The following is a 13649-nucleotide window of genomic DNA, read 5'->3' on the forward strand; positions in this document are numbered from 1 at the left end:
TCCCAGGCAAAATGTGTGTCTCTCAGTTTGTTATCACTAATAATGGTACTAGCCTTAATTCTTAGATGTGCGTTGTTACTCCAGTAAGATTGCAAAATTATATAAAAAGATTAATTAGCAGCATATGTAATATTGAATTTATTATACAGTGCTAGTGTACAATGGAAAAAAAAAAAAGCCAAGAAGAAGTTCATTATAATATCAGTCCTGGAGGATGCAATGAGGAAGTAGAGCTTCAGTTATATATCATAGCATTTTTTTTCACTGAAATAGTAGTTAGGCATTGCAATAAGTTGCCCATGTAATTTATTACATTAGTGGTTCCACCACTGTCTCTGGAAGCATTCAAGAGGTGTCTGGATGTGGCAGTTGGGGATATGGTTTAGGGGTGATAATAGTGGTGCCAGGTTGATGGTTGGACTAGATGATCTTGAAGGTGTCTTCCAACCCTGATGATTCTGTGAAATACTCAAAACAGATTCAAAATGGCAGATTTTTTTTTTTAATTTGAACCAAGGATCCAAAGTCTTTTAGTGGACCAGCAAAAAAACCCACTAAATGGGTTTTTATTATTTAAATTTTCAGTTCTCATAATAGGAATATGACAGTGTGATCTGGATATTGCATGATTTGCAATATCCTGATGCAGACACCAGTTTGGAGATATATCAGGAGACACATTTGAAGACAGGGTAGAGCATGTAGCATCATAGCACAGGATCTGAAGAGTCACCATGGGAAAGCTTATCCTCAGTTATGAGTATAAGCAGTTGAAAATTTTCAAATGCTCTCTACTGTTTGTGCCACCTACACAAATGTTGCTCGCAGGCATTCATTTCAGAACTCAGTTGCCAAAGAGAAAAAGCTTAGGACTCGGTGTCATGCCCTAGCATGGATACAAATACATATTCTCCAGAGAGATGCATTGATCACAGACATCAAGAAAATGGTCCAGAGATTGGCTCCTCCTTGACTGGGACTTCTTAAGTGAGATACCCAGTAGTATGGGTAGAAAGCAGCTTGAAGTTATGCATACTTCAGCTACCATGCTCACAGTCAGTGTGAGAGACTCTGTCTTTTTCAGGCCTTTCCTGTACAAGTGGATTTAGTAAAGGGTAAAAATGCATTTCACTGTGTTGTATTTGTTGCTGTATTTTAAATGTACATGTAATTTCACTAACACATAATTCCACTAATAACATAGCTTCACACAGAGATGCTGGCAGGTAATATGTATGTCGATGACTACACTGTCCCATGGTTTTCAGGTTGGTCAGTTTGAATGCTGCAGAGATGATTTGAACATCTTAGTTGTTTAAATAGTTCATTGTTTGGGTTTTTAAACATAAATTACTCTCCTCCCAATATTGGCATTACTAATAAATTGTTAATGAGTTCCATTCAGTATGTCAGCAATAAATGATGAGTTTGATAAACCCAGAACTTCATCAGCACTCTACAAACTGCACTGAAGGCTTGATGGTTCCATTCTTTTTTTAAGACATTGCTAAAATGTGTCTAACCCCAACCCCAAACGTCCTAATGTGCCATGAAACCTGTTACTCCTGGACTTGAGAAATCATATGCTCTAAATCAGTAGAAATCTACCACAGAATTCTACTTACACTGTATCCTCTGTTAGGAATTTCTGAATCAGTGTAGTCTCTAATAGGGTGTCGATGCAGAGAACAAAGAAGCAGGAAGTCCGCAAATCCCATCTGCTCTTTTCTGGTAATAAGCTTGTTGCTTTATGCTGCAATAGCTGCAGGCAGGCTGGATCTGCCTTTCAGGCAAGCCAGTAAAGAATTAATTGCTGTAATCCAGTCTGGGCTATACAAAAGATGTGTAACAATAAGGTCAGAGCACGGACAGTAAACTCCAAGTCTTGTGAGATTATTTTAAAGTGCAGTTCCAGTCTGAAAAATGGCTGTGAAAGTTGTTTTATAAAAACAGAGCCACTATCATGCCAGCAGAAGTGCATCCTATCCAGTATTCTGCCTTTAGCAAGGCCTTATAGTAGCTTTGTAAGGAAAATATCTCAGAAACAAGAAAAATATTGAGGGATATTTTCCCTCTTTCAGAAGTCATTGAATCAGGACATCTGGATCATTTAATTTTGATAGCAACCAGTGTGTAATAATATTCCATTTGCTGAGACCCATTTTTAAGCCATTTAAACATGAGGGCTCTACAACCCCCTGTGGCAATTAGAGCTGCAATTTAATAATGTATTGTTAGAAAAACTGCTTCTTATTATCTACTTTAAAATCTGCTGCTTAGTAATTTGATTGGGTGCCCCTTAGTTCTGGTTTTCTGAGAAAGACAGAATGATTAATCATTCTCTATTCAGCTTCTCTTTGTCATTCATGACTATATAAAATTTAGATACTTCTCTTCCCAGCTGACAAGCCCTAATTTATGTAGCCTTATCCCCACAGAAGTCAGGCCAAACCTCCCATTGTTTCCTGTCTCACTCCATAATGAAAACGGAATTTTCTAACCCATTTTTTTCCTTCTATTCTCACTTCATGTTTTCTTGTAAAGCCAAATTTTCTCAGTTAAAGAAATCAGCTTAACCAGAAGCATGTTGGCTTCTTCAGAAACACTCATCTATTTATGAGCATGCCCTGCTTGAAAAAATCTCCAATAGATTGAAAAAATCTCCTCCTGTAGACTCTTCTCCAATATATCATACATATCCATAGCTTTTATATTCTGTTATTTATTTCAATTTGTACAAATTGGCTTGATTAAAAAAAAAAAAAAAGACTAAATTAAATGTAGTTCCCCAGAGCAGTTTTCGTGGTTTTTTCAAGGCTGATGTCCCAGCTAATGCATCCAATTTGTTTGGCACCAAGCCTGCCTTGATTGGTAGGGTAAATGTTTCTGAGAAGTTCAACACTGTCACTTGAGCTGCCATAGAGATTTTGCATAGATCCTAGACCTAGCAATTTGTTATTGTTAAATTTATATGTTTACTCTGCATTATTTGAGCAATTAATCACTTTCCTGAAGTTACAGCATGGATTCTTCATTCTCAGTGTGTCTTGCAAACATTTTAACTTCTAGCTGTTGCTAATTTCATGCTAATTGACTTTCTCTTTTTTATACTGTTTCCTTCTCTGAGCTACCATGGTTCCTTCCGGCTTTTTCCTTATTTAATTAATATTAAATTGAAGTACATTGTAATCACCACTAGAATGGATTTACTTTAAGAACAAATCCAAAATTGCATCATTTCAGTGAGCTCAAATTGCTCCAGTGCTTATGGTATCCAGAGATACTCTCTGTGAATTCAACTCAGGCTCTGCTAGTTCATAGATCCATCTAGACAGAATTATCCATGACAGCTCTTGTTCAAGGGGTTGTTATTTGATTGTTATCAAATCACTCTGACTTTCAAATGCTTTAGACTCCCTTCCCTTCCCTCTCCCCCTTCCCATCCCTTCTGTTTATTGTAAACTGAAAACATCAAGCTGAATCTTGCAAATCAGGATGGGTTTCTTTCTAATGATCTTCATCGATAACAAAGACTAATTAGACTTTCAAAGAAGTTTGAATATTTACATTGTCTCCAGTATACAAAGCTATTGGAGAGTATAATTTGGTTCACCACTGATGAATAAGAAAGAGAAGGTTGAGGGGGAGATGTGATGTTCAAGGTTGTTAATAAATGAGCTGATAATCTAAAAGTAAAGTTTTTGAAACACTGTTTGAGTGTGAAGTGCTGAAGATCATAATGACAGGAATATAGCTTCTCTCCAGAAGGCTAAAAATCCATGGCACACCTTCTGCCAAGACTCCAGATTTCAGCTTGACTTATCTTCAGGGAACAGTGGCAGTTGATTCAGGAAAAATGCCTTATTTCGTGATAAAATGATTATAGGAATCATCTAATCCTGGTTATGATTTTTTCTGTTTTTTTTTCTTTTATTCATCTTCTGTCATCTTTACTTTTTGTCTATTTGCATATAGTCGGGGAAAGAGATTGAAGAAATTAATCAACTTTGCAAAAAAGTGGAAAAAATTACTATCTATGTTAGCAAGTCCATCATGTGGATACATAAGTGATCTTTACAGTTTGCAAAATGTTAGTATGTGTAGGCCAACAGACTCAAGACTTTATGATGCTGCAAAGTGGTTTAGAAGTTATCATCCTAAAAAAATAAACAGCAATATGCTTAGCATTGGTTATGTGATGGATGTAGGAAAAAAATTAAATCATAGAAACAACCCTCAGTCCAGCAATAATTGTGTTTGAGAAGGCAGATCTGAGTAGCACCATGTCAAAGGAGCATGGAAAATTTGCAGTTGCTTGAAAGGCTTTTCTTGTGTCAAAGTGGGCGTGTTAGCTTTTCAGATAGGGAATGGTTTAAAATAATAAGTACCTGAACTTTCATGTAGGTTCAGTTTGGTTGAGGAAGAATCTTTGCTGACTATCCAGAAAAGCTCATGGAATTTATTTTTATCATTTATTTTTTACTGTGAGGTGGGATAGGAAAAAAAGCCTGTAAAAAATAGTGTGTAACAACTTGTGTATAAAAACTTGTCCTTGCACTATCTATAACCCACTGAATCACAAAAGATACAATAAAATGGCAGAGATACCTAGAGGGTAATTTAGGTACAGTTAGAAAAATTAGATCCAAACTTTTTTTTCTGGACCCAATGTTCCATAAACTGTATATAACTTGCAGAGTACTTGAGATCTTTCCTGCAGCATCACTAGACTGGCATAAAACCCCTTGCCCTTCCTCCTGCCATGCCAGAGCTCCTGGGTCTGGGTAGTGATGGATCTATCAATCTTACTGGATCTGTCTGGATCCCTTTTGTCCATCCTTGAGATGTGCAATCAGTTCTGGACACACTTCCAGGGCTGGGGGAGTGCTGGTCTAAAATCAGCCCTTTCTGGGACAATCTGGAAGTAGAAGTGCAGTACAGCAAAGGTATTTCTTGAGTACATTCACTGGATTGATGAAGGGTGTATGAATTGTGGTATTACTAAAGGAGTGTATTCTTCTTAGCTAGATCTTTTCCTTGTGTTTGCTCTAATTTCATCATAAGAAGCAAGTCCCTGCTATCTTCACTCCCAGTTTCATTTATGTTTCTACTGAGGAGATTCTGATTCTGAATTCGAAGGCAGGGGAGTTTTTAGATAGTCCTAGTGATCTCCAAATTAAAACCCAGAAACCACAGTTCTCAAAGCATGTGCCCTCCTCTGACTGGATATTTGGGATGTCTCTCGCTAGAGTGGAAGAGGCAGAAAAAAACATTGCTCCTTCCCAGCTTTTGTCCTTCAGCTTTCCAAAGATGTCAGTCATGTCAGAACTGGTATGCTTGCTCCCAGACAGAATTTTGCTCTGAGAAAACTGGTGTTTTGTTCAAAAGGCTTTTCTGTTACTTTCACATATGTCACTTGGGCAAATGGATAAAGTCAATGCTCAAAAGCATTATCAATTGTGAAAACAGTTAAAAACAGTGTTCAAATGCATTATCAGTCAGATACTTCCGTAGATTTCCCAAATATTGTTTAACTATTTGGCTATTTGAAATTACAATGCTACAAGTATGGTTAGCTGGATTCTCATTCTTAATTCCAAGATTTGAACTACATACTACATACAGGGATAATATAATTCAAAGTTCTGTGGGTGGAAACTCCCTGGAGGAGTTATATCTTCTCCCTGGAGAAGATATGCAGACCAATGTTTTCTGGAATATTCCATCTTACAGTCAAGTTTGACTATTAATTTCAATGGCACCATTATTAGCACTAGTACTGTTAAAATTCCTTAATTGACTTATTTACATAGTGCTTTCATCTTTTTCATAATGTTTTCTCCCTTTTCTGCTGCTTTTAGTATTTAAACATATAAAAATGGCTTGAATGATAGAAGAAGTTTGTCCTTTCTGTCCAGAATGGATTGTCTTCTTTTTTTCCTGAGTAAGTAGTTTTAAAATGTTGGCTGCCAATTGTTTTGACCACAATAGCTGTCTAAGCTCCCTAAACAGATGTCTGATGACTGCACAGCAATGCCAAGATTCAGACAAGTGCTTTTGGCATCATTATATTCAGATATTGATTCTAACAGGACCAAACCAGTCACTTTTAAGTCCCAGCACAGCCTACAATGCTGTAGCTGTCAATTTATAACTGACACAGTTATAAAAACCCCATGAAAAAATATTCCATTTCCTAGCAGCTTTCTTGGAAAGGGAGGTAAACTCTGGATTTTTCTTGGGTCATACAGGTGCAGCAGTACCACCCAGAGGCCACTGCTATGCTGGACACTGCACAAACTGGAGAGACTTCCTGTCCAAAAGGGCTCAGAGGCTGGGAAGGCAAAGAAAACACTAAGGCTTAGAAGAGATTATCATACAAAGATGTATTTGTAATAGTCTTCAGATGAAAACCCTCAAAATTTAATTCTCTCACTATCCTACTCAAGCCAAATCTGAATGTAGACAACCCTTCTAATCATTGACACTGCTTTTAATTCTTATTTAGACCACTTGGATAAGATGATGAAATTCCAGGATTTGGTTTTTGGTCCCAAGACAATGTATTTTTTGTTCAGGAGTCATTCCTGAGCTATCAACAAGCATATAATGAATGTGCAAGCAAGTGTGGCTATCCAGTGGAATGTGGGCCCTAAGGATCCAGCCTGCTCTGGGTAGGGAGTGTGGCAAAAAGACTACCAGGAACATCTTGTTTATTCCACACATCCAGCTGTTCCACGTGTTGCACAACCTGCTTAGGTATGTTGGGGGAGACATTGAACTTGGCACTTCTATTTTCTGGGGCCAGTTCCTCTGTTCAGAGAACATAACCTCCATGGTTTTAGGAGGTGGTAGTTATTCAGGTGTTCAAGAAGGTCTCATTTTAGCAGATTGTGCCAAACATATTTGAGAATACCTGCAGATTCTTCTCTGAAATGCAAGGAATGTTTGTAAGTCCTAGTTTTGCTGATGATTTTAGAGTTGAGTTGCTCAGACCAGGCAAAGCACAAAACAGAAGAGGGGGCCTTTGAAGTCAAAGAAGGACCTTATCAGTTTAAGAACTCAGTTGTTCTGCATCAGTTAAGCAACTAAACAGAGCTGTTTTGGTCAACAATTTCAGACTTCAGCACATCAAACCTACGTACGTATTTAGTCTCTTTATCCTTTGCCTTTATGGAATGATGGATGTCTCTGCTGCTGTGAAGAAAAATGAGGATGAGGGGACAGTGTTACAGATGTTTATCACTCTCTGTCAAGCACTGATAGGCAGGGATGCTAAGGCTGAGCATTCTGTGGGACCCTACATAGGATACAACAGAATATATTAACACTGCAAAGATGTTCTTATGACATTCCTTGTTCTTGTAAGTATCAGTAGTTTTGAAGCAATCTACATATTTAAATGCATCAATATGCATTATATGCATTATTTCACTCCTTTCTTCTGATTGCTTGATTCCCCTCCCCGTAGAGCAATGCCCCAGCTTTGTAAAATAAAGTATCCATTACACACTGAAAAAATGGGCCTGATGAATCACAAACCCCCACATAATTTAGTACATCATCTCTCAATACAGCTTTTCAGTCTAATTTAATGCATTATTGAAGATAACACGTTCATTAAAACAGCTGCCAGCAAACTCTTCATTTGGATTGTTTCATGGAAGGACTAGTCAAAGGGAAATGAAACACCACAGGCTAATGATATGCAAAAAGGACAAAAAACATGTAAGTTTTGATACATTGGTATTGAGATGTTAATATGATTTTTCTTAATGAGTACTGCTCTGCCAGATACGGTAAATCACAAACCTGGTGTTTCTTCTTAGCCAACTTACAACATATAATAAAAAATAACAAAAAAACACATGGCAAAATTACCAAGGCTGTTCAGTGAGGATGACTTAATAAGCACAGAATTATTATTTATTGTTTCTTATTGCTACTTCTCTGTCAGTGAGCATTTAAGTAGCAGATATTTTCATCCGGAGCTCCTGGTCTCTGGGGGAGTGAACTGAAATCTCTCATCCTCTCAAACACTAGGAAGTCCTAGATTCTAATGTGCTGGCTCAAATGAATGTCTAACATCTTCCATTTTAACTGGGCTTTAGCAATAAGTGTTGGTCTCTCAACAGGACCAAATTTGTGACGTTAAAATTTTGCCAATACTTTTTTCACCCCGTTGTACCATTTTTTACTGGTGAAGCATAGAGTTAATAATTATTGTTTCACTAGGACATGTCATCAGCAAGAGACACACACCAGAAAAATTATCAATAACTAAAGATTTATTAGAGTTACTGACATTAATTAATAAGATATTCATAAAATTAACAAAAAAAAAATCTGCTGTCTCATGTCTCCATTGCATAATCAGTCCGAACATTCTTTAAGCCAGACAACATACTCAGCTGCAGGCCCAGTGCTTTAAATTACACAGACATCCATACCTCCTGCCTCCCCTGTGAAATGTGCAATCAAGGAGAGAGAGTTTGACTGGGACAGCTACTCACCAGTCTATTATTAACCTATGGCTTTAATACTTTGCATGCTTTTAAGCTCTTGCCTAGGTCCAGCAGCCTTCAAACACTCACTCTTTGTCATGTCCAGGAAGTCCACTTAAACTGAGATGTAAGGAAGAAAAATCCATTCTGAATAAATCATAATCTAAAGCATCTCATGACAAAGACTAGTAGTCAATACCTTTGTCTGTCCAGTAAGCTACTGAACTATTGATTATTTCAGACAACATATTATAAGAAAGCATGAATTCTTCTTTCAGTTTCAATAGTTATATTCTCTCCAAAATGAAAAAAAAAAAGGTTTCACTGTAGTCTCAAAGGAAGGAGTGTGACTGACATAGTGTAGATGTCTAGAAATCTGAGCTGTTCATTCCAGGTTCCTTTGCAAACCATGGAAGTAAAGATGTACATTGATTAATGTCACAGTAAAATAGATGTTTGCAATCTGACCAATTGAATTGCTTCCTACAAATGCCTGCTTCTCTCTATAGGATAGAATAAATCAAGTAACTCAGAAACAGAAATCTACACTGTAGATGTATAAATTTAGGCAAGATGAATCGATAGTGTTTCGATAGTCAGTTTAATAAAAGTAGGAAAGATAAATACAACATACTGTCATGCAAAGTAGGTGTTTGATTATTTCATGGCAACTATTAAGTGTGCACTTCTTAAAAAATGGTGATTAAATAGTTACCAGAATTGCAAACATGGAGTGGGGTAGTTCTTAAAACCCTCTAGCAATTTTTGCCCAGATTCCTTCTACAGTAGTAGAGATGCATTTTCCAACAATTATTTGTTCCATCTCAAACTTATCGTTTAAGTTATTTAGGAAGAACCTTTCTCTGGAGTTTGATGTCTCCCCTTGAAGGTGCAATACGAACCTACTTCCCTCTGCATGAAAAACAGTCATTTAAACTGAATTAGTGACTTCTAAATGGCTAATCTTGATGAGGAGAATCCCATTCATGCTATATTAAGCAAGCAGGTCTTTATATTGGAGGAAAAGAGAATACAGCCCCTTCAAATCAAATATGTAGGAATGTCCTGGCATTCAGAACATTTCAATCAATTATCATTGATTTTACTTAAAATTTAGTGGTTTCACAGATCTGATAAATATACTGACCAATATCTTGTTTTGCTTCCTACAATGTGTGTATGAAAATGCATCTAAATTCTCATTAAAATAATTCTTTTAATAACCATGCAGTAGGACTTTGTTCAGAGAATTCCCAGCAGTAAAAATGAATAACTTCCCACAGTATTTTGAATTAACAGGCCAATACAGTTAACTTAACATTAGTAATTTCTTCATCATACATTCTGTGTGTCAAAATTAGTAGATCCATTTTTCTGCAAAAGAGAAAAGATTGGTCAGAGATGCCAAGCAAATGATTATGCTCTAAGTGTCCTATAAGGGACCTTCAGATTTTTTTTTCTTTTTTAGAATGTCTACTGAAGTCTGTCTGTCTGTCTTGTAACTTGATGAAACAGGACATGCCAATTTATTGTGCTTATTATAGAGATCCTTGCTATGTCTTTATACAGTTTATAACTGTTACTGTCCTTTATTAATTTTCTGATCTGATTATTTGCAAAATTTCCCATTCCCATCAGATTTTGCAATGAGTTAATGACAAAAGTATTCTAAGAAAACAAGTTTTTAATATAATTTTAGTTAACATGATCTTATCTCAGAATTACATAGTTGAAAACCCGCTTGTCAGAGTATTTCATCTACATCTCTGTTTGTATTAATTTGGTACAGAGGTGCTGACTTATAGTATTGTGAAATAATAATTGCCATGGAGAGAGAAGACTTAAAATCTATCAACTTCTAGAAAAATTAATAAAACAAAACGTTTACTTGTCCCTGCCTTGCATATTTTTTTACTCACTTTGCTCCTCACAAAGGTAAGAATATAATCACGTGTAATATCTTCATTATAATATCATAGATTTTGTATCTTCTCTGATCACAATTACTCCACTAGGTGAAAATACCTCTTCACCCTGGCTTATTTGTTTCAGTAGAACAATCTGATTCTCAGATGGCCTTGTAATTTATTCTCACTTCCAGGGCAAGATGCCATTGCTCCCCTCTAGGTGTCTCTATTGATTGCACAGGTACAACTCTACAACTCTCTACAAGAGAGACTTGAAGAGATGAACTTGCAGTGCGACCAAGATCTCCCTCACAGATGCAGAATAATTGTGTCTAGAACCTGGGGTTGGATATCATCCTAAGCACCCAGACTTACTGAAGTAGATGCTTTGGAAAGGTTTAAGTACACACAAATGGTCAAAAGCAACAGCTGTGTTGTCATATATTGAAGTCTTTTGAATGAAGTTCACTAAATGGTTTTTCCCACCTTCAGTATTACACATCTCGTGCCTTACCTTTAACTTTGGAATAACAAGGCTCACAGTGCACAGTTTGTTTGTAAATCCAAATGCTGTCTCCTGCTTTTAGATCTTCCAGAGGTCTCTTACATACTTCACACTTCAACACACAAGTCAAAGAATGAAGAAAAATTAAAATGAAACATTTCTCTAATACTCTTACCCAGCATGCTTTCCTTTAGGAAACAAACAAACCCAGACTAGAATAGGAGTTATTAGTACTGCAATATAAAAATGAACTCTGAAATAGTAGTTTCAGAAAACAAGAAGTTAGATATCTGACTATGTCGCTTTTGGATATCTAAAAATCAGATACCAGTGTCTCAACTTGTTGCCTAGGTATTCATTACACTCAACAACCCTGTCCCTCCTCCAGACATTTCCAAAGAGTATTTTTACTTTCTCTGTCTTAGCTTAGGTGTTTATCCTGCAATAAGATGAATCACCATTTTGAGATCCTTTTACTTCTTCACTGAATAAAGGGAGAATGATCACACATCTAACACATCTAACTCAGAGTAGATCTTTAAGAATCTAGATCTGCTTATTTCAAAATATCTTATGACACTTTATCTTAACAGTTAACTATGTTTCCCATTCTTGCAGTATCTGGACACTGCTTTCACAAACATCTCAAAAAAGGTAATTTTTTGAGATAGAGAAGCATTTCCCATGTTTCACATATGAAAATGCTCAGATACACACAGAGGCTGACTTACCAAGATCACAGACAGGTAAAGCCTACAGTGGATCAAGAAGCATGGTAATTTGATACAGAAATTAGGATCTTGATACCCAGATAATTTTATTTATTTATTTAAATCTGATGAAAGAACAGTAAATTCTGGGTTCTTTGCATATTTTATCCACTGATAAGTGAAAATCAGCATTAGTATTAAGGTGCTATTAAAACAAACTGCTGTCTTCACTGATTTTATATTTCTTTGTTTAAATCAGCAAAAGGGTGGACATGTGTTCAAAGCTCTGATCACCAATATTAGCTAGAATTTTAACACAGAGGAAAAAAAATCTAAAATTTGGGTTATTTAATAATGGGCTTTTGGTATATACCTTTACAAGGAAATGAAGATGGTGTACTGCTGTCAGCTATGTGCAAATCTCTAATGGATATAGGGTATTTGTTAGGAAATAAATGAATATTAATTATAAGAAATTGCACTACTTAGCTGAATATATACCTGCAAGTGTGAACCACAGACCTACATCAATTGTTTAATTTTTTTGCCAATGCTTTCATAAGTTTGTAATTATACAAAAATTAAGCTGAATAGTCCTGGCCAGATAGGTCCCCATTTGATAATAGGTAACAAAAAAAATAGTTTAAAAAATAAACATAAGTATTTAACAGATAATATAGACACTACCAACATGTAAATACTCCAAATGAAAAGCCCATTCTTCTTTATATGGGTTGATCTGTCTAAAAAGAATGGAAGCAGACCAGAACTTATATTTACTTGCAATAACAGTATTGAGGACATATTACATAGTAGTTCCCATGGAAGAAAATGCATTTCTGGTGCTCAGAGAGCTCAAAATGTCCACAGTAAACAAAAAGGACATGAAGCTTCACACATGTGAAGTGCAACCTTACTGCTGTATTCTGATTTGCGTTACTTTTCATGTAGTAAATAGGGACTGCTGTCAGAAGTGGAAGTAAAAGCTGTGCAGGACTGGGCAGAAATATGAGCTGTGCTAATGCAGTGACTTTGCTGAGTATTGTTTGTTAGAACAACAAACTCTGTGTGTGGATGCAAGCAGAAATAAGACAAATGAGGCAGAAAGAAAACAGACTATGGGACTGAGCACTGCCAGGCACCCCCTGAGAAAAGTTAAAGAGTGAATTTTAGGCTAAGGCCTAGGGCTTGGAATTACAAACAAAAGAGAAATTTCTTCTGTGCTTTCATTCTTAATGGAAATAAGAACAAAGTACCTACTTTTTAATAACTAAGACTGTTTTAGATGTCAATCAAGAGCAACTAAAAAACTTCATTAAAAACTGAATAAAATTTTACAACATGAAGAAAGTATAAGTTGATATAATTCACTGTATCAGACTTGAAGTGAAGGCTTAAAAATGTGTAGGACTTTAAGAATACATTCAGCTGCATCCTTTATCCTGATTATGGTTGCAAGGGAGGAGAGTAGAGGGAGAAGGAGAGAGGGAGATAGAAAGAAAAAGGAAGGGATTGTGTAGGGAAGAGAGGCAAACAGAGAGATTAGTATTTCCTACATTAATCTACTCCTCCAGTCTCAAGACTTCTTATTCTCACAGGTGTAGAAGGCCTAAGGCCTAAATAATCTCTTATTATATGTGTACTATAATGCAGGTATTACAATCAAATTTCATTTCTTGATAGCAGGTGAAATCTTCTTACCTTGAAGCAGGTCGAATGACAGTGAATTTGCAAGGCATCTAAGATCATTTTGGCATCTATGCCCAAGGGCTTCCTGCAGTATGTACATATATCTTTTCCAATTATACTCCTGTGTATATAATATAACATCAGCTGTCAGAAAAAGGGCTGCAATTGAAATGTCAAGCAGAAAATTGATAAGGCTAGCACACTGCGTGGGGAAGACATTTGTGTACTGTACAGTGGCCATAATGGGAAAATGTCATTTGTGTATTCTCTCCATTCCAGTTGATAGGTGTCATACATGTGCTCCTGTGATGGGCAAATTGCTGAGCACAATTGT

General features: G+C 36.4%; 1 protein-coding gene across 1 annotated transcript in view; it reads right to left on the reverse strand.

Annotated features, from left to right (window-relative positions):
- Positions 1-8270: 8270 nt before the first annotated feature.
- The window catches only part of SCEL (sciellin), a 68577-nt gene continuing 63198 nt past the window's right edge, over positions 8271-13649 (reverse strand). Inside the window, exons 18-20 of the mRNA XM_071431019.1 lie at positions 13328-13436; positions 10926-11028; positions 8271-9878 (exon numbers count right to left, since the gene is read on the reverse strand). Coding sequence (XP_071287120.1) covers positions 9862-9878; positions 10926-11028; positions 13328-13436 — 229 coding nt within the window. The 3' untranslated portion in view covers positions 8271-9861. The remainder of the gene's footprint in view (positions 9879-10925; positions 11029-13327; positions 13437-13649) is intronic.

This window comes from Agelaius tricolor, unplaced genomic scaffold (genome assembly GCF_023055355.1).
Source record: "Agelaius tricolor isolate 1412-34295 unplaced genomic scaffold, bAgeTri1.0.p SCAF_7, whole genome shotgun sequence".
In the NCBI taxonomy this organism is placed as follows: Eukaryota; Metazoa; Chordata; class Aves; order Passeriformes; family Icteridae; genus Agelaius; species Agelaius tricolor.